This window comes from Bos mutus, chromosome 29 (genome assembly GCF_027580195.1).
Source record: "Bos mutus isolate GX-2022 chromosome 29, NWIPB_WYAK_1.1, whole genome shotgun sequence".
NCBI classification, from domain to species: domain Eukaryota; kingdom Metazoa; phylum Chordata; class Mammalia; order Artiodactyla; family Bovidae; genus Bos; species Bos mutus.
Genome location: NC_091645.1, coordinates 5,400,956 through 5,423,461, shown reverse-complemented (window position 1 = coordinate 5,423,461; position 22,506 = coordinate 5,400,956). Strand labels below are relative to the sequence as shown.

The window sequence follows — 22,506 nt, the reverse complement described above, 5'->3', positions numbered from 1 at the left end:
TGAAAAACTCATTTATAATTATAAAAAATGCAAAGATTTTACATGATTTAAACATACACTGCAATTTCTAGCATTGTAACCACACTAAAAACTAAGGTAATATTGTACTCTATTGTGCTTAGAACTTGACCAAAAGATGTTTACCATTTTGAAAGCATACCACATAAAGAAACTGGGCCTCGACAGTATTTGGCATTGGGAACCTGCATTTGGAACTGTCTTATTCATACTCATTTTGTATGTGGCTATAAGTCACCTATTTCATTTTGACTTCCAGTGCAGTCATGCCTAAAAATTTAAATACTGAATATAAATTACTTACACAGCTCTAACTAAGGTTAGAACATTTTATTGATTTTTTTATAAATCATTTGTGTATATAATATCTGTGCATTTAATTTTAAGAATGAAAAGTGGAATATAAAATGTTATAAAACATGATGCTGGATTGTACATAATTGAGAATTACTGCCCTAGGTGATCCTGACCAGCGTCAAGGATTTAAATCCATGAAGGTACTAATGGTTCCCAAGTTTAGATCTCTAGCTTAGAGCTCTCAAATTTAAAATGTATGGAACTGAACTTTCAATGTCCACTCTTATCCTCCTAATATGCCACAGTGTTCTTTATCTTAATAAGCAGCAACACAGTCCACTTAACTTAAGGAAACTGAAAACCTTGGCGTTATATACATTTCATAGCTTTTTTTATAACCCACCTCCAAAGGATCCACAAAACTTGAAAGATACACCTTCAAGATCCATCCACTTCTCAAGCTCCAGTCTCTGTCACCCTGTGCGTAACTAGCACTTCATTTGTCTAGACGTCAGCAAGAGTTTCTGTCTTATCTCCTGACTTCCACTCTTGCCCACCCCATCATATTCTTTTTCACCACTTTAAAATATGAGTCATACCCTAATCAAAATGGTCAAATGAGTCTCCATAACATTTATAATAAAAACTGAATCCTACAAATGCCTATCATATCCAGTCTATGGGCATTTCTTAGACTTTATTCCCTAAAACATTTCCACTTAGTTCCAGCAACACTGCACTTCTTACTGGTCCTTGGACACGAACGTTTGACTGCCTAAGGACGTTTTCAGTCCCTCTTCTCTCTCCCGTGTATCACTCCTCTCAGTGATTCAGTGCCCTGTTCAGAGAGGATCTGCTGACCTTCTGTGATAGTGCGGGTTCAGCCCAATCCAGAAAGGGTTCTGTATCATTTAAGTGGAAGGAATCTGAGAGACGGAACTAGTGACTCAGATGAATAAGAACTGGGAAGCCATATTAAAGTTAGGGGAAAAATACAAAGGGTAACAGGAAGCTGCTGCTGCTACTAAGTTGTTTCAGTCGTGTCCGACTCTGCGCGACCCCAGAGTCGGCAGCTCACCAGGCTCTCCCATCCCTGGGATTCTCCAGGCAAGAACACTGGAGTGGGTTGCCATTTCCTTCTCCAATGCACAAAAGTGAAAAGTGAAAAGTGAAAGTGAAGTCGCTCAGTCGTGTCCGACTCTTCACGACCCCATGGTCTGCAGTGCACCAGGCTCCTCCGTCCATGGGATTTTCCAGGCAAGAGTACTGGAGTGGGGTGCCATTGCCTTCTCTACTACCATCCATATACGAGCTGGCGGGAAACACAGTGGGCAGGTGAGGCTACTGGAGCCCATAAACCAGGGCCATGTGGCAGGAGACAGAATCTCCACTGAGGCATCTCAAAATGATGTTACACCTCCTCCTCCATCAAAAAAGTTTGACCTGTTTTCTCTTTTTTCAAGCTGTTTTCTATGCTCAGAGGTATCACCATTTGCTTTTTCCTCCCTAAACTCAAGTCTTTTTTTTTTTGAAAACAAAAAATTTTTTGGCTTGCCAAACACTAGGTAATGTGACTAGAACAAAATAATCATTCAGATGTAGACTTCAAAATCATGCTTTTAATTCAATCAGATTAAAATCCAAGTCCTTCCGCAGCCCACAGAGTCTGACCACCCCCCACTCTCCTCTCTGATCTCATTTCTCACCGCCATCATTCACTGACTGTATTCCAGCCCCACTGGGATCCTTGCCTTCCCTGGATATCCAAAGTTACCCCCACCTCAGGGACTTTGCACTTACTGTTCCCTTTGTCTAAATGTACTTTTCCCTGAAATCCACCTGATGTATTCCCTTATCTACTTATCTGTCTATTCAGAAAGTCCGTATCTAAAATAGCTCTACCCCTATCTAAAACAGCAATACCACCCTTCACCATTCTTACTCCTTACTCCCTTACCTTTACTTTTCTCATAGCACTTATCACTACCTAACACACTACACATTGATTTGCTTTTTTGTTTCTGGGAGGCCTTTATTGACTAGAACACAGTCTCTATGACAGCAGGGACCTTGGCTATTTTGGGCAATGTTGTATCTATAGAACCTAGTGCTGCATCTGGCATAAACCAAATGTTTAATAAATATTTATTAGCCAAAACTTACAAATAATTAAATGCTGTCTTCCACAAATGACTAACCATTATAATTTGCTAGTCATAGAAACAACAAAAGTATATTTCTTGTCACTATAGATCACTTCTTTTGGCATGTCCTTCAACAAGAGTACTTTTATTGTTTTGCATTTTGCAACAACCAAAGCTATTCACAGATATATTTAGGGTAGGGTAGATGTCATAATTTTTCCAGAACATGTCATTATAAAATAATAACATTATTATAACTTAGAGTAGTCATAATCTGACAAGAGGCTCCCCTAAATGGAAAAAAAATACTTAGAATATATTATACATATTCTGTTTTAATCTTTTCAAAAGCAATCATCTAGATGAAGAAGTATAAAACATGCCTGGCTAATATGAGTAGAAGAAAACAGAGACAGACAGTTATCCCCTCTTTCTTGGACCAGTCTCTAACGAGACCACTACCTAAGATCACGGTAGTGTAAGTGTCCATGTGTTATGCGACAAGGCAAATCCAAAATAGTACTTGGCCCTGTTTTCCCACTTTCAATTCTCAAGTTAATCATATCTTTAGGTCGCAGCAAGATTTACAAATAGACAGGATGGGAACTGATAACCAAGATTCAAGGAAAAACCATTATGTGATACACACAACTGGCCTTTTGTTGGATGTCCATCCAATTATCATGAATCCATTAGTTACTGAGTGGAAAATGACAAGATTTTCAGATTAATTACATGTGGATATTAGGTATATGATGTTTTATAGTAAAAGCCACATCTCTCTAGAGTAACCTGCTACTTAAACCATTAAAATAACCAATGGTGAGACATTATCCAGTAGTAATGATACCTAACGAAGAAAGTAAAAAAAATATTTGGGACTATGAGAATGATAATCAGGCCAATTGGCAATCAAAATGTAACCATACATTTGAAATTGGGAAGCAGGACTGATTCGAGAAAAGCAATAGGTATTAATTCATTTCAAAGAGAAATCTCCTCAGATAATTCACTCCACCCCTCTATCATCATCATTTCAAGGAAAAACCTGAATTGCAGAATTAAAGAGGTTTGAAGAGTCTTCTAAACTTAATGAGTCTTTCACATACTTAGGAGATGCAACTAGCATGAATGCTTAGTCACTTCAGTCCTGTCTGATTCTTTGGGACTCCATGGACTGTAGCCCACCAGGCTCCTCTGTCCATGGGATTCTCCAAGCAAGAATACTGGAGTGGGTTGCCATGCCATCCTCCACAGGATCTTTCCAACCCAGGGATTGAACCTGCCTCTCTGTGTCTCCTCCACTGCAAGCAGATTCCTTACCACTGAGCCACTGGGGAAGCCCCAAAAGGTGGTTGCCTCCTTGTCCTGTGCTATATAGCTGTTTTATTTACTTCTTGGGTACTCTTACAGCTGGGTGTGGCAGATTAGACTTAGATTAGACCCATGAGGTGGTACTAAATCTGTTCTTTAGAACTGCCTAGGCAGAACATATCGGGCTTTCCTGGTAGTTCAGTTGGTAAAGAATCTATCTGCAATGCAGGAGACCCTGGTTCTATTCCTGGATCAGGAATATCTGCTGGAGAAGGGACAGGATACCCACTCCAGTATTCTTGGGCTTCCCTTGTGGCTCAGCAGGCAGAACATATTTCAGGGAAGAACTAGTCACAGTAAAACATTTCTCAGTCAGTTTAAAAAGTAAACCTCTGTTATTCAACTTCTTAAGCATCTCTTTGGTATATTTTCTATACCTACTGCTTTTAATATGGAGTAATACATAATATCAATTCTTTTAGAATAAAAATCAATAATCTTTGATTTCAGCAATGCTATTCCCATTTTTCCTTCCATAATTATTTATATAAGACAGCCAAAACATTTTCTGAACTAAAGTGGCAGTGGCAGAATTATCTCGTGGTTCTCTGCATGAATGCCTGACATTTTCCCCCAAATCAACAAATATTTAAAGTCAACAACCAATAAAGCCTGTTAATTGAAAAGCATCTAACTGGAACTGAACTCTCTGAAGAGAATGGGCTTGTTTCCCCCTCCATGGCACTGTACATTAAAAAGAGGATAAAATTAAAACTATTAAGAACTCCTAATAGAAAACTTTAAAATAAATGATGAGATAATGACAATAGAAAATAACTTTATGAACAAACTCGGTAACAATAGCTAGTAATAAGCCATGATAAACTCTCCTTACCCTGATGAATTAAATCATGACTTCATTGCACTTGTTTCCCTTCAGATATAGAACTCTATCAATTATCATTCATTGCTAAAGTTAATTCTTACTATATTGGGATTCTTACCAGAGAAGAACTTCACTCATTTTTTTGTCAAACAATGCAAAAAAAACTCTGTACTTATATCAACTAGTTCTGGGATTATGGGAATTACTATTTCTATTCATCATTAGTATCCTTCTCACAATGAACTACCATAATCTCTTTCGAAAGCTATCAAATAAATAATATGAACCGAAGCCTGATTTTTTTCACTGATTCCAAATAGGTCATCACTGCTCAAATATCTTTGGATTAGTTTTGTCGTTTGCCCATTAAATCCTATGCTGCATATTTCCCCCATTTTCTTCTTATCTCCAATTCCAAGTTGACTGCTCTTTCTATAGACAAAGAATTTTATACACACTATTATTTTTAAGTGTATCACACAAACTTTTTAAACATATTTTTCTAAAATATCCCTTCTCTGTTACAAAACGTCTTGGCCTTTCCTGATTTTTACAATAAATAGCCTCCCTTTCTAATGCTAACTTCTTAAATGGCACTTGCAAATACATCCTCAGTTTCCAGCCTCACTCCTGCACTGATTCCTTCTCCTCTGCCTTCCAGGACCAGTCAGTCTTCCCTTGATCCTAACCCTGTCCACTAGCAAGTTATCAGCACCACTTTCATTATGATGCTTCCGATCCTTCAAATGTTCCCTAACATCTCCAGGCTGTCCTAACACCTTGTCAAGGCATTCAAGACCTGCACCAGGTTAACTCAATGCTTTTACCATACTACTCCCCAAAACATTATCTTTACTTCTGATAGCCTTATTTAAGAAACTTACCTTTCTTGAATAAGGGCAAATTTACCTTGCCTGATTTTTGACAGTGCTGTGGGTCACCTTCTTTCTTCACCTGCCTGATTCTCAAGTTGGGCTTACACTCTGTCTTCTCTGTGAAGCTTCTCGTATGGCCCTAGATCACACTGACTCTGCCTTTTTATGATTCCCTATGGTTTTCACAAACCAACTCCTAGTTCAGGACTCAGTTAAAAAATTACTCTTTATTTACATTTGCATTCTTTCCTTTGGGAAACCAAAAGAAACAATCAGCCAACAAGTTAACATTTACTGATCACTCACTTGTCAGTCACTCTGTTGGGCTGAGGGAATATAAGAAGGTGTAATATTTCTTTTATTTACTCACAGCTCTTAATACAATGTACCTTTCAGATAATAATAAAAAAAAAATCAATAAAAGAGCAAAATATCACCAACAGATTGGCTATTATAAATGACCATCTTTCCAAAGATGTTGTAGATTTGTTATATATATATATACAGATAATATCATGCAAAAAGTCATGCAGGAACTAGATTTGTGTGATTGCAAATTAAAAGATGCTTGCTCCTTGGAAGAAAAGTTATGACCAACCTAGACAGCATATTAAAAAGCAAAGACATTATTTTGCCAACAAAGGTCTGTCTAGTCAAAGCTATGGTTTTTCCAGTAGTCGTGTGGATATGAGAGTTGGACCATAAAGAAAGCTGAGTGCCAAAGAATTGATGCTTTTGAACTGTGGTGTTGGAGAAGACTCCTGAGAGTCCCTTGGACTGCAAGAAAATCCAACCAGTCCATCCTAAAGGAAATCAGTCCTGAGTGTTCACTGGAAGGCTGATGTTGAAGCTGAAACTCCAATACTTTGGCCACCTGATGCGAAGAACTGACTCATTGGAAAAGACCCTGATGCTGGGAAAGATTGAAGGTGGGAGAAGGGGACGACAGAGGATGAGATGGTTGGGTGGTATCAACAACTCAATGGACATGAGTTTGAGTAAACTCCAGGAGTTGGTGATGGACGGCGTCCTGCAGTCCATGGGGTCGCAGAGTCGGATACAACTGAGCAACTGAACTGAACTGAATCCTAGGTGTTGAATATTTTGAAAGTAAATACACTAATTTTAAAATCACACTCACTAAAACATACATTTCAATGTTCTCACTGTTGCCAGTACATCTGACAAGCAGGTAGAAATCTATGATTTACAATCACGTGAACAACACACTATTAACGATTACCGATATCCAAGGTATCCCAACTCCAAAAATACATCTTACAAGGAAAAAAGATAACACTTGAATATCAAAAATGTACAAGCGAAGAAGGAAAACAAAACAGCAGCTTGAGAACATCATACATTTCTAAACATGTTGGTCATTCCATTAGTTAAACATTAAAATTATTGTATGACCTACTATTTTCAAAGCATATATTTTAAAACTCTATGTTCTACATACCTGTCCAGTCTCCTACTATCTTAAGGTGGACCCCAAATGTTGCTTTGGTTTCAGTAGGACACTAAAAAATAAATAAATACTGGAATCAATTCTGAATAATAATTATGTATTACCAGACTGTGATTCAATTACTACTTTTCTTCTCATAGCATATCTCCAAAATCAATAGAAAATAGAAAGGAATGGACTAAAAATCTATACAGATCCTCATTAGTGGGGGAAAAATAAAGCAATGCCAAGCAGTCAATAAGACCATATCCATTTCTCTAAAAATCCATACATATTTATATAAAACAAACAATACACATAGCCTAACACTGCTAGGGTATCTAATCACAAATCTTGCTTAAGTATCCTCTGAGTGGAAATATTTATGAGGACATAGCTTTTAACCACAAAGGAAGAAATGGAGACTAATGATTTTAGTGTCTTTTTCTTTACAGATATTATTATACACTTCACATTCTAATAAACTCCAGTGAAATGAAAAAAAAAATTATCAGCATGACCTGATTTCATTATGTCCATTGAAGGAACTCCTACTGAAAGAGTTTTATTTCATTCTCTCCCTTAATTCTCAAAACAAATCTAGCATAAAATGTAAGCGTACCTGGAAAAGGGAGTGAACTGTGGTACTGGAGGTAAGAAAAAGTATCTGTGGTCCCACGTTTGGGAAATATAGAAAATAGCCACATAGCAGAAATGGGAGAATAATTTTCAGTTCACAATAAGAAAATGCAGAATCTCCTTTTAAGAATCCAAACCTCCCTCCACAATTCTAAAATTCAAAATTTCTCAAAAATGAGTTTTTTTAAATGGCCCATTTGGTGGTACTATCCAACTGAATTGATGGGAAGGTAATGATGTGAGGTTAATGAACTTTTATACAGAAGTACTTTCCTAATGAAATACTCATTTGTTTAAGAATGCTGCCTCATATCCTGTTAAAGATCTTATGTAATATATTAAATATGTATACTTTTTATTTTTTAAAAAGCCTAGAAATTCTGAATTCTGAAAATACATCTAACGTAAGAGTTATGGGTAAGGGATCATGTGCATGTGACTGCACAGTGTTCATTGAGTACCATGGGCCAAAGGCACTGCCAAGTTCATTTCTAAAAGCTCATGATAACCCTGGTGAGTTGTCTTGTATAGTTAAGAAAATTGAGTAGAGTAGATCCAAGACAGAGTTTGGATCCAGGTCTGTCTATACACTTCTTAACTGTGGCAGGCCACTGTCTCCACTAAAGCAAAGATATGGAAAATGGGTAAGGACTGCATGAGAAATCAAATGGAGTAGAGGAGAAAAAAGGATTTGTTGAAGATGAGTAGAATCAATGTGTTGTTGTTTAGTCAATAAGTCCTGCCCAACTCTTTGTGACCCCCACGGACTGTAGTCTGCCAAGCTCCTCTATCCATGGGATTCCCAGGCAAGAATACTGGAGTGGGTTGCCATTTCCTTCTCCAGGGCATGTTCCCAACCCAGGGAGTGAACCCTGGTCTCCTGCACTTCTCCTGCATTGCAGGTGAATTCTTCACAGCTGAGCTACTGGAGAAGCCCTTAGAATCAATGTACAACAATATCAATTAAAGAAAAATATGGGCTGAAGTTAAAGCACAGACAAAAGAAAATGGCAGTGGCTCTGAGGGCCCTGTAATACAGAATGGGTTACATGAAGCAAGTTGAAGATCCTCGAGCTCACCGTGTTGACCAATTAATATAGGTCACATAAGGATGCTCTAAGGAAAAGAGATAAAGGAAGGTGAAGACACCATGGAGATATGTAAAAACTCATCAAAGAAGAATCATAGACTGGAAGTCAATGAAAACACTAAATAAATAGTTAGGTATTCATCATCTGTTCATGACAAATTGTAAACTAAAAAGCACATGTTCAGGGTTGAGATCTATTGTTAACTTGGAATTTCCAAACCACAATTTGATAGTCAGTGCTTCTAATAGGATTATTACTATGAATAGTAGTTTAAAATATTGAAACACATCAAAATATTACAAAAATTATACTATTTAAATATTATTGATACTATTAAAATTATATTATTCTACTTATAATTTTGGGTCTAATATTAAATTATTTAAATTACATTTTAATTTTTAATAACTCCAATTAGTTTTGTCATTAGTAAATCTCCAAACAAAATTATGTGATCTGTAAAGACCACCCACCACTCTGGCTTCACACTACTTAATGCCGGCCAGAGCTTCTATGGAGTAAAAGCTGCAGCCGCCAGAAAGAAAGGCTCTCAGCAAAGTTCTAGGCTACTAAGCTGATTGTCTACATGTCTCTTGATGTTTCCCTTACTGTGAATTAAATCTCAGGTTATGAAAAGAAGACCTAAGCCAAGAAGACAGAACAGGGAGCAACAAAGTTAGTCTTTGTATGTCTGAGTGTGCATCTGGCTTGATTTAACCTTACAATGTATTCTAAATGAAATGTGCATTTTGCCAAATATTCACATCTCTGTTCTATTCTTTCAGTGCAGATCCTATGAATGATAACTACATATGATTTTAACATTCCCTCATGTCTTGTAGTAGTCTTTAAACCTCCCTCTTCTAAATGCTGGCCAAATGCATCAGGACAGCTTTAAAAGCTGATCTAGTTGTGAGTAGAGGAAACTCAATATTGTTTCTCCCAAACTCTTGGGAATAATGCCGTTATAAATCACTGATACTTCCTCAAACTTGCTAGGAATTAAGAAGATAGATTTTAACAGAGTCTTTTCCCAACCACATCACCCCAAATTTGAAGGAGGCCAGAACAGAATAGCACACAGAATGACTTCTGCATGTGTGTTTTGAAACAATGACTGAAAATCTTAGAATCACATGTTAGTAGCTTTCCACAAATAATGTTCGGATTCATTGATGTTGTCTAAAGCAGTGTAGAGATTCTTTAATGTTGTTTCACCGTCTTTTTAAAGTTGCTTAGAAAACTTCTGAAAGGGAATAAATAATATTCGTATCTATGGTTGTCTTCTCTTAGAACATTATAAAGAAATATGGTAATGACAAATTTTTGATTAAAAACATTGAAGGAAAATACATGTAATAAAGTTCACATTATTAAAATAAAAACAGATATTAGTATTCTTCCTCAATACACAGAAATACACTGATGAGAATATATATTTAAAAAATATTAACTCCTGGGAGGTAAATTGAAGACAGAGAAAATAACTCATTTCATACACATTTATTTAAAAATTATGCTTTTTAATATTTATGATTTTAAATATTTTAAAAGTTTAATTTTAAATATAAACATCAAAGCATTGCTGAGTCTTACTTTAGTCTCACTTAAGTTTCCTAGGGGAAAAGAATGGAGTATGGCTGATGTTGACCTTAATGTAAGTAGCAGAATAGTCATCACCTAGTTTAAGGAGAAGTAGATAAAGTGACAAGGAGAAGGCAACTGCACCCGACTCCAGTACTCTTGCCTGGAAAATCCCATGGACGGAGGAGCCTGGTGGGCTGCAGTCCATGGGGACGCTGAGTCAGACATGCCTGAGCGACTTCACTTTCACTTTTCACTTTCATGCATTGGAGAAGGAAATGGCAACCCACTCTAGTGTTCTTGCCTGGAGAATCCCAGGGACGGGGGAGCCTGGTGGGCTGCCGTCTATGGGGTCACACGGAGTCGGCCACGACCGAAGTGACTTAGCAGTAGCAGATAAAGTGACAGAATTTGCAACTACAGCCCTGGAGGAAAGTGTGCTTTGATATCCTAGAGAAAAACAAATCTTTTCTTCAAATTATTTGTTCAAAATGATATTGGGTTTCTAATGTGCTCAAATGACTAATGATTTTATAACTGTCCGACAAAAATATAAACAGATATTACATAATCATCTTACATTTGAGAACAAAATGTAAAAATGATGTCACTGCACAAGAATTTATCCAACAGGAAAAGAAATTTGAAAGCCACAAGGGGTTTCTTTTTAAATCAAGAGGTTTGCAATAAAAAATAAAAATAATTCTAAAATGCATGTTATTATAGTAAGCATTAAATTTTTAATGTAACAAATATCTTAAACCAGAGAAAATGATCACAGAATATGCTGTTCTTTAATCATTATTATCACATCTTTATTTTTAAATCTCTTTTCCAAAGTGCTAGCTTCACATTATCTATGCCTGCTAGATAATTTTCACCTGAAATTCACTCTAAATTGTAACACATCCAAAATTACTATTATCTTATTTTCCAAATCATCTTTTTCTAATTCCCATAGATCTGGACATAGAACCTACATCCTACCAGAAAAGAGGTTCAAATCTCAGAGTACTGCCAGGTATTTCTCTTCCTGCTAGAATTCAATCAACTTTCAAGTTCTTTCAAATCATATTACCAAAGAAAATATCTGATCATAGCAGTCTCCTATTGATTAACCTTTCGTGTCCTTTTATAGGAAAATACATTTTATAGGCTTCCCTGGTGGCTCAGGTGATAAAGAATCTGCCTGCAGTGCATGAGACCTGGGTTCAGTCCCTGGGTGGGGAAGATCCCCTGGAGAAGGGGACGGCAACCCTAGTATTCTTGCCTAGAGAATTCCATGGACCGTGGAGCCTGGTGGGCTACAGTACATGTTGCAAAGAGTAGGACACAACTGAGCAACTAACACTTTCATAGGAAAATCCACGTATTCTTTCTTTCCTACAGTCTATGACCAACCACATTTGTTCCAAACCCTTTCCAGTTTTATATTCCATTGTTTCTCTTTGATTCACTCTAATCCAGCTAAACCAACATGGATCAACTAGTATATTTTCTTGTTTCTTCATTTCCCCACATACTATTAATAATGACTTCATTCCCATTTCTCATACTGAACATTAGCAATTCTTTAAGACGTATCTCAAAGGCCACCACTTTCATGAAGAAATCTCATTTTCCCATGCAACAAAAATTCTTAACTTCCCTGAAATTCCAAATTACTTGACTTTTACATCCTTTATTATGATTCCACTTCTTTAATTTGGTATAATTTTTTTCTGGTATTAATAGACTTAAGTGTCTTGAGATCAAGAATTATTTCTAAATCATTATATATTCCACATCGTCTTACACTCAGCAGATATGCATTCAAGTATCAGTTAATGTGACACTGGAGAATTAACCTGAGAGTGAATAAGGACTTCAACAATGGGCGATTCTTCTAAAATTTATTCATTCAACATTTATGTTTTAAGTATTACAAAGTTACAGGAGCTCCTGTAATTTCACAACTGAGGACTGTTCTAAAAGGACAGGAGATAATGAGCCAGAAGTGAAAAACCCATCACAGTTAGTGTGGCATCTTGACGCTAAACATTTTGACAAATATAACATTTCAGTATTTACTGTTTTACTTGAAGGAAAAATTAGTATTTAGTCATATATTTACATGAAAAAATATGCTAAATATTAAACAGAAAGCTCCTAAAAATGTATGTAAATGAGATCTTCGCTGACTTCAATGGAATGTGTACATTTATCTCAACTCCCTCAAAAAAAAAAAAAAACAACCCACTAAGATAATAGTTTAAGAATATAAAAATATAGACAATACATGGGGAACAATACCAACAATGGAAAGATGTAAGCATATTTTGAAAGATAAAATGTGGATGAGATGGTGGTTTGGGAACTGACTGAAACAAATTTCAGAGCTGAAATCCCACTATCTTCAAAAAGGGGATCACCTTGAGAACAAAGTCCATCCTTCCTACATAAGTTTGGGAAAACTCAAGTCTTAAAGAGACAATAGGAGAAAGCTGAGCTTGGATTTATATAATTTATTAAAAAAGAGAAGTGTCCATGTCTGTGTATGGGATAACTTGATGTCCCCAGATTACGTCACCTCAAGCACAAGGCAGGCAACTCTATTCCCAGAAGACCAAACACAAGTTGGACAAGCAGAGGTGGGCCAAAAAGGGCTCAGGATGCAGGAACAACCTGCACAGGAAAGATTTAATACAAGTAGCCTAAGTGCCGTTTCACATTTACACCTCCCAGACTGAGCTCTGCAAATCCTCATCACGGCCTGCTCTCTCCACAGCCCTCCCTATCTTAGTTAATGCAGCTCCAGTTGCTCAGACCAAACCAAACCTTACCTCTTCTATGTCCTTCACATACCCAGTCTAACAAGAAATCCTGCTAACTCTAACTTTCAAATATATCAGGAACTGCCACCAGCTCCACTCTGAGCATCGTCACACCCCGATTGGATGACCTCAGCAGCCTCCCAACTGGTCCTCTGCTCTGCTCCTTTCTCCCTTCATCTTAACACAGCAGCCAGAGTGACACTGTTAAAAAGTAAGCCAGATGATGTCCTTCCTCCACCCAGAGACCTCCAATGGCTCCTTCCTCTCTCAAAGTAAAAGCAAAAGCCCTTGCAGTGTTATATAAACCTACCAAATCTGACTCCTCATGATTTCTCTGACCTTATCTCCTACCATCTTTCCTTTGTCTTAGTGTATTCCAGACACACTGATCTCTGACCTCCCCAACTCACTCAGACACACACACACACACACACTACACACACACACACACACACACACTCAGATACAAGTCAACAGATATCAACTATAACTCAAGGTGAGAACTGCCTGGTGTTTGAACAGAAAAATGACATGATCTGGTTTTCACTTCAACATGATCACCCTGGTTGCTTGTTAAGATTAAATGGTAGGTGAGTAAGGCAGATGGATGGAGAGCCACCAGGAGGCTATTAAGAGAGTCGTAGACAGGACCTGGGTGACACCAACAGAAATGGTGAATATATTTCAGAGGCAGAACCAAGAAAATCTGTGGGTGGATTGTTGACTATGTTTTTAAAAAAAAAATGACAAAAGTCAAGAACAATGTCCAGATTTTCAACTTGAGCAACCTGGACAACTGAGCTGGTATTAACTGAAGCAGGAGAAGATAGGTTAAGATTGTTCAATTTTAGAAATGTTAATTTATGATGTCTGTTAGACACCCAATGGAAGTTCCTTGTAGACAACTGAATATAGGTTCTTGAATTTCAGAGGTGGGGCCTGGGCTGGAGACATAAATTTGGAAGATGATAGTATACAGATACATCAAGATTAGATAAGACCATTAAATAAATGAATCTAGCTGGAGAGGAAAAGAAATTCAAGGAATGGACACTGGAGTGTTCTTATATTTACAGGTCATGGGATGATGAGGAACAGCAAAAAAAAAAAAAAAAAACTGAGTAAAAGTACCCGGAAACCGAGGACACAAACCAGGGGAGTGAATATCCTGGAAGCCAAATGAAAGCAGTGTGTCAATAAAGAAGTGATCAGCTAGGCCAAATGGTGCTGAAAGGTCAATCCAATTGCGGACTGGGAAATGACCCTTGGACCTAGAAATAACATGGGCACTGTTGACCTCAGAAATGTTTAAGTAGAGTGGTATGGGCAAAAGTTGGTGGATTTAAGAAGGAATAAGAGGAGAAGAATTAAAGAAGTGAGAAATGGGGCAGTAGCTGAACGGAGATCTGAAGTCAAGAAAGGATCTTATTGATCATTTTCTCTTTGGTACCTAAGTAAAAGGAAGCATTCAAAAATACCAATTGAATAGATCAAGTTTAATATTAAACAACAGGTTTGCTCTGAATACACTGACCTATTTGAGTTCATATATCATGCAGGCTCATATCAGGCACCGAAAGAATATTTTCTCCAGGGAAAAAGTCAAACTAGAACAATTAGATAATATCAACTTTTCAGAGAATTCAGATACCCTGTTAAGTTTCCCAAACACTAGTGACCTTCTGGAGCGATTCCTATCACCGTGCCTTCTCTATGTTTAAGACACACTGTTGCCTTGCTAATCTATCATCTATCTCAGCTGAGTTTCTAATGTACCTAAGCAAAAGATTTGTTAAACCCTAGAGAAAAGCAATTTTTAAGAGTCAAATAGATGAGACCAAGACCCAAGATCAAAACAACCGATGAAGACTTTCTGGTTTTACTTAAATCCATGGAATTAAATAAATAATTTTAAAAAATACTTTGCCAGTCTTAAGAAATCCATGGCCATTCTTGTCTGGTTTTCACTGAAAATGGGAAAGACTAAACCCAAGTGACTGGATGAAAGATGAAAAACAAAAAGCAGAAAAATGATGGGAAATGCAGGCATGCTATGTAAAAAGTACAGACAATAACAGACTAACAACTAGACTTTCCTGTGACTCATGGAAAAATATGTGAAATCAGGTTATCCAAGCTTAAAAATAATGAATCATACAACTTAGAATACAGATGTCAGGAAAGCACATGCCTAATTTTGGATAAAAACAATAATGAAAGGATATAGAGATATTATGAAAACTTTAATCAATTACTACTATAAAAATCATGTTCTGTATTATTTGAAATTCACATAAAATAATAATTAATATCTACCTCAGTTAAATACTAAGAGATACTACACTCAGTAGTAAGCAATAGGTTTCATGCTTTCTTAAGTTTTGGCTTTTTTAAAACTATCTCTGATTTATGCTTCAAATTAGATGAGAGCATTCCTTAATGCATTTGTTTTGGTAGAGAATCCCAACTTTGGTAATTACAGAGAACAGCTAGAAAACACTTAAGAGATCAACTACTTGGTCAAAAATAAAATGAGAATTCTACCCAAGATTTTAAGCCAATAAAGACTGAAAGATGGAGAAGAACCAGAAAACTTGAATTTTGACTTCAACTTTGTCATCAACTGTGTTACTTTGGTTTCTTTGATCCTTTAAATAATTTATGCTTTAGGTACCTCCTTCCCCCACAGCAGCCAAAGAAACAAGTAAATCTGCTGTTTGGACTACACATTTTTAAAGTTCAAGAACTTTCGATAAACTAGAATTTATATGTGTCTCAAGTTTAACTTTTGAAAATAGAATTATCTCACAAAAGGTATATTTTAATACATCTTTTACATATTTATAGTTATAAAAACATAAAAACACATATACATACATAAATTTAAATATATCTATCTGCTAGTCACTCAGGTGTGTCTAACTCTTTGTGACCCTATGGACTGTAGCCCGCCGGGCTCCTCTGTCCATGGAATTCTCCAGACAAGAATACTGAAGTGGGTTGCCATTTCCTTCTTCAGAGGATCTTCCCAACCCAGGGATCAAATGCGGGTCTCCTGCATTGCTCCAATACTTATCCAATTCATTGGATAAGACCCTCACACAGGGAAAGACTGAAGGCAGAGGAGAAGAGGGTGACGGAGGATGAGGTGGTTGAATGGCATCACCGACTCAATGGAAATGGGCATGGGCAAACCCTGAGAGATGGTGAGGGATGGGGAGGCCTGACGTGCTGCAGTTCATGGGGTTGCAGAGAGTGGTACAGACTTGGTACTTGAACAACAACAACATCTAACTGTCATGTATAGTGGAAACTGTTCAGGTCCTCCTCCCTCCTCCCTTTGGCCAGTTTTCAGCATTAAAACTCTCATCTCCCCTATCTCCTAGCTGCTAAAAAGTGTTGCCTGCTGAGTTCACTTCTGAGACTCTCCCGAGGAATCACCATTCACAGCAGAAAGCTTCTCCACCCATGTCTAAGCATCAAATCCAAGGACTGTAATTTGGGAGTATAAGGATTTGTCCTCCTGACTTCAAGGAAGGACAGTTCAGGACTATCATTTTCCTCCCAGAGCTCCTGTGTGACCTGCTGAGGCCTCTGTCACATCTACATCACAGTTGAACTTTTATCTTGCCTCATCTGTCCCTCACTCCTTACCACATATGGACCTGTGCCTGTGTGTGCGGGCACACTAAGTCACCCAAGTCATGTCCAAATCTTTGCAACCCCAAGGATTGTAGCCCAACAGACTCCTCTGTTCATGGGATTTTCCAGGCAAGAATACTGGAGTGGCTTGGCATGCCCTCCTTCAGAGAGTCTTCCTGACCCAAGGATAGAACCCATTTGTCTTATGCCTCCTGCATTGCCAGGCAGGATCTTTACTACTAACGCCACCTAGGAAGCTCTTGATCTAAGCACACTCCCTGACAAATTTCTGGCATGCGAATCTCTACTCTCAATCTGTTTTTCTGGAAGCCCAACCTGAAACATCCAATCCTAAGGGCTAGTAAACCACAAGAGGCACCACCAGTCCTTCAAATGACCGTTTCTAAACCACTCTGTGATCACAGCTCGATCAGTTATTTCATGATGGAGAAAGAAGCAAAAAAAAAAAAATTCAGTTTAATTCCATTTTGATTGGTCAGTCATTATCAGAAAAAAAAATCATAACAATTTCTAACTGACTTAGCACTTACTGTGTACCAAGCACCACACTTAGCACTTGGTTATATCTTTTAGGAGGCCTGGCGTGCTGCGATTCATGGGGTCGCAAAGAGTCGGACACGACTGAGCGACTGATCTGATCTGATCTGATATCTTTTAAATTCATATGCAGAGCTACATTATTGTTCAGTCACTCAGTCATGTCCAACTCTTTGAGACCCCATGAACTGCAGCAGAACAGGCTTCTCCTGTCATTCACTATCTCCCAGAGTTTGCTCATAGTCATGTCTATTGAGTCGGTGATGTCATCCAACCATCTCATCCTCTTTTGTCCCCTTCTCCTCCCACTTTCAATCTTTCCAAGCATCAGGATCTCTTCAAATGAGTCAGCTCTTCGCATTAGGCGGCCAAAGTCTTGGAGTTTCAGCTTCAGCATCAGTCCTTTCAATGAATACTCAGGACTTATTTCCTTCAGGATGGACTGGTTGGATCTTGGAGCAGTCCAAAGGACTCTCAAGAGTCTTCTCCAACACCACAGTTCAAAGCATCAATTCTTTGGAGCTCAGCCTTCTTTTTTGGTCCAACTCTCACATCCAAAAATGACTACTGGAAAAACCATAGTTTTGACTAGACAGACCTTTATTGGTAAAGTAATGTCTGTGCTTTTTAATATGCTGTCTAGGTTTGTCATAGCTTTTCTTCCAAGGAGCAAGCGTCTTCTAATTTCTTGGCTGTAGTCACCATCTGCAGTAATTTTGGAGCCCAAGAAAATAAAGTCTGTCACTATTTCCATTGTTTCCCCATTTATTTGCCAAGAAGTGATGTGACTAGATGCCATGATCTTAGTTTTTGAATGCTGAGTTCCAGTTATTATTATTATCCATGTTTTATAAAGAAGTAAACAGAGGATATGTGTGTTAATTATCTTGTCCAAGATCATAGTACTAGTAAGTGGTGGATCTAATCCAAGTTGTTCAGGATTCCAAAATCTATGGTCTACACAACACCCTCTGATCTCCATCAACTTTAGTCACCAAACATGTGCCTGCTGGTTGTACCCTGAGAGAAGGCAAGTGCTATAGCAAAAAACAATCACAACATTCTGAAAAGACCCATCAAATTAGCATGCCTTCTTTATGTAGCAAAGTCAATGTCAAGTATAAGAAATGATGAAGCACTCTAAGTAATGAAAACTCCAGTCTTTGGGTTTCTATTAAACCAGTGCTCAAAACTTAGCTTTATTTTGACTGAAATTATGAAAAATACTACAGTGCTTCTGTACCTTATCTTTGCACCAACTTTTTCCATTTTCAGTTGTAAAAGCATAATCTCCATTTCTATGAAGACCTACAAAACCTTCTAGAATTAACACCCAAAAAAGATGTCCTCTTCATCATAGGGGATTAGAATGCAAAAGTATGAAGCCAAGAGTTACCTAGAGTAACACGAAAATTTGGCCTTGGAGTACAAAACGAAGCAGGTCAAAGGCTAACAGAGTTTTGCCAAGAGAACACGCTGGTAATAGCAAACACTCTCTTCCAACAACACAAGAGAAGACTCTACACATGGATATCACCAGATGGTCAATGCTCAAATCAGAATGATTTTATTCTTTGCAGCCAAAGATGGAGAAGCTCTATACAGTCAGCAAAAACAAGAACGGGAGCTGACTGTGGCTCAGATCATGAACTCCTTATTGCCAAATTCAGACTTAAATTGAAGAAAGTAGGGAAAACTACTAGACCATTCAGGTATGACCTAAAAAAATCCCTTATGATTATATAGCAGAAGTGACAAACAGATTCAAGGGATTAGATCTGATAGACAGAGTGCTTGAAGAACTATGGATGGAGGTTGGTGACATTGTACAGGAGGCAGTGATCAAAACCATCCCCAAGAAAAAGAAATGCAAAAAGGTAAAACGGTTCTCTGAGGAGGCCTTACAAATAGCTGAGAAAAGAAGAGAAGCAAAAGGCAAAGGAGAAAAGAAAGATATACCCATTAGAATGCAGAGTTTCAAAGAATAGCAAGGAGAGATAAGAAAGCCTTCCTCAGCAATCAATGCAAAGAAATAGAGGAAAACAATAGAATGGGAAAGACTAGAGATCTCTTCAGGGAAATTAGAGATACCAAGGGAACACTTCATGCAAAGATGAGCACAATAAAGGACAAAAATAGTAGGACCTAACAAAACCAGAAGACGTTAAGAAGAGGTGGCAAGAATACAAAGAAAAACTGTACAAAAAAGATCTTCATGGCCCAGATAATCACGATGGTGTGATCACTGACCTAGAGCCAGACATCCTGGAATGTGAAGTCAAGTGGGCCTTAGAAAGCATCACTACGAACAAAGCTAGTGGAGGTGATGGAATTCCAGTTGAGCTATTTCAGATCCTGAAAGATGATGCTGTGAAAGTGCTGCACTCAATATGCCAACAAATTTGGAAAACTCAACAGTGGCCACAGGACTGGAAAAGGTCAGTTTTCATTCCAATTCCAAAGAAAGGCAATGCCAAAGAATGCTCACACTACCGCACAATTGCACTCATCTCACATGCTAGTAAAGTAATGCTCAAAATTCTCCAATCCAGGCTTCAGCAATACGTGAACCATGAACTTCCAGATGTTCAAGCTAGATTTAGAAAATGCAGAGGAACCAGAGATCAAATTTCAACATCCGCTGATCATTGAAAAAGCAAGAGAGTTTCAGGAAAACATATACTTTTGCTTTATTGACTATGCCAAAGCCTTTGACTGTGTGGATCACAAAAAACTGTGGAAAATTCTTAAAGAGATGAGAAAACCAGACCACCTGTCCTGGCTCCTCAGAAATCTGCATGCAGGTAGAGAAGCAACAGTTAGAACTGGATATGGAACAATAGACTGTTCCAAATTGGGAAAGGAGTACGTCAAGGCTGTCTACTGTCACCGGGCTTATTTAACTTATATGCAAAGTACATCATGAGAAATTCCAGGCTGAAGAAGCGCAAGCTGGAATCAAGATTGCCGGGAAAAATATCAGTAACCTCAGATAGGCAGATGACACCAAGCTTTTAGCAGATGACACCACCCTTATGGCAGAAAGTGAAGAAGAACTAAAGAGTCTCTTAATGAAAGTACAAGAGGAGAGTGAAAAACTTGGCTTAAAACTCAACATTCAGAAAACTAAGATCATGGCATCTGGTCCCATCACTTTATGGCAAATAGAAGGAGAAACAATGGAAACAGTGACAGACTTTATTTGGGGGGCTCCAAAATCACTGCAGATTGTGTGACTGCAGACATGAAATTAAAAGACACTTGCTCCTTGCAAGAAAAACTACCACCAACCTAGACAACATATTAAAAAGCAGAGACATTACTTTGCCAACAAAGATCCATCTAGTCAAAGCTATGGTTTTTCCAGTAGTCATTTATGGATGGGAGAGTTTAACTATAAAGAGAGTGCCAAAGGATTGATGCTTTTAAACTGTGGTGTTGGAGAAGACTCTTGAGAGTTCCTTGGACTGCAAGGAGATCCAACCAGTCCATCCTAAAGGAAATCAGTCCCAAACATTCATTGGAACGACCAATGTTGAAGCTGAAACTCCAATACTTTGGCCACTTGATATGAAGAACTGACACACTGGAAAAGACCCTGATGCTGGGAAAGATTGAAGGCAGGAGGAGAAGAGGATGTCAGAGGATGAGACTGTTTGATGGCATCACCGACACAATGGACATGAGTCTGAGTACATTCCAGGAGTTGGTGATGGACAGGGAGGCCTGCATGCTGCAATCCGTGGGGTCGCTAAGAGTTGAACATGACTGAGCAACTAAACTGAACTGAACTGAATCTCCATTTTAAAAATTAGATGAAATTCAAGCAACTTGAATTTGTGACCAATGTATATTTTATATATTTAAATTTTCCTTATATTGGTACACTATATTAAAGTAAGTATTAGACTTTTCTAGCAGGGGAATTTACTTGACTTTCAACTTTCCACAATATTAGAAGAGCTGAGTAGTGTAGACAATATAAAACTTTCAATTGCATATTTCTCCTGAAAATACATTTTTATAGTTTCAGTAAATTTCTCTTTAAAACAATAATTATTTTTTCTTGACTGCAACATGTATGTCCTAAAGCCACAGGATTTTAGAAATAGGAATGCACTAAACATGGTCAGGAGTGAGGCAGGAGCCAGCCAGGGTGGAATAGCTGACAACACCTTTCAGACAGGCAGGTCTGTGTTTCTGTCTTGCCTGTGTCACTAATCAATTATGTTATTTGATATCTTCGAGTCACATTATTTTCTGCATCATAAGAGTTAATAATACACATCTTTGAAATTGTAGAAGAATTAAATAATGTAATATTTTCAAAGTTTAAGAAGGAACCTCTTAGGCATTTAATTAGTAGGTACTGTTATCCTTGACAAAGACAAGATGTGTATAAAATTTTAGTGGGGTTTGGCATACGAGAAGTCCCTTTGTTTTGCTTTGTTTTATTTCAAAGGAACCCATAAAGGAACTAGCCAGTGAAAATGCTTGAAAAGCATTCATTTTACATGTAAGTGCCAAACAGAAGTAATTGTACAAAAGAAGGAAATGGCAGGAAAAGACAGTAAATTAACATAATAGCATAATGTAACATTTAGCCCAGAAATGTTTTTGCTTTACTCAAATTCATCTCCAGGCAGCAAGACGATTCACCACTTTTCTTTTTTATGAAAACAGAAACTCCCTTAGGGGATGGTATGAGTGAGCCAGCTAGCAAAACCCCAAATCTGGGAGGGCTACAAGTCGTTTCCTAAGCCTACACAAAATGCATCGTACACAGATGGTCTGATGAAAAGAATCTTCCTTTGCCTTGAAAATTCTTTTGGGAAGCCAAGTATTGTTGCAATTTAAAATATCTATGAGATATAATTATTTTTAAAACAATCAAACCTTACATTGATGTTTAATAAGGCATAATCAAAACATATGAAAAAAACCCATGTTTAAAATAAGGATGGATGTGAATATAAAACATACACTTGCAAAGACAAGATCTATTTTGACCTACAGGTTGCAAGGCAAACCTAAAAATACTGAGAGCATTTGGCAAATGTTGCTCAGTCGCTCAGTCATGTCCAATTCTTTGTGACCCCATGGACTGCAGCACACCAGGCTTCCCTGTCGTTCAGCATCTCCTGGAGTTTGCTCAAAGTGATGTTCACTGAGTTGGTATGCCATCCAACCTTCTC

The 22,506-nt window shown here is 37.8% G+C and overlaps 1 protein-coding gene across 2 annotated transcripts in view; it reads right to left on the bottom strand.

The window, feature by feature from the left end:
- NOX4 (NADPH oxidase 4) overlaps positions 1-22,506 on the bottom strand; it is a 187,446-nt gene that overhangs the window by 81,617 nt on the left and 83,323 nt on the right. For both annotated transcript variants that reach the window (XM_005896256.2, XM_005896258.2), the window contains exon 12: positions 6,997-7,057. In XM_005896256.2, coding sequence (XP_005896318.1) covers positions 6,997-7,057 — 61 coding nt within the window. The remainder of the gene's footprint in view (positions 1-6,996; positions 7,058-22,506) is intronic.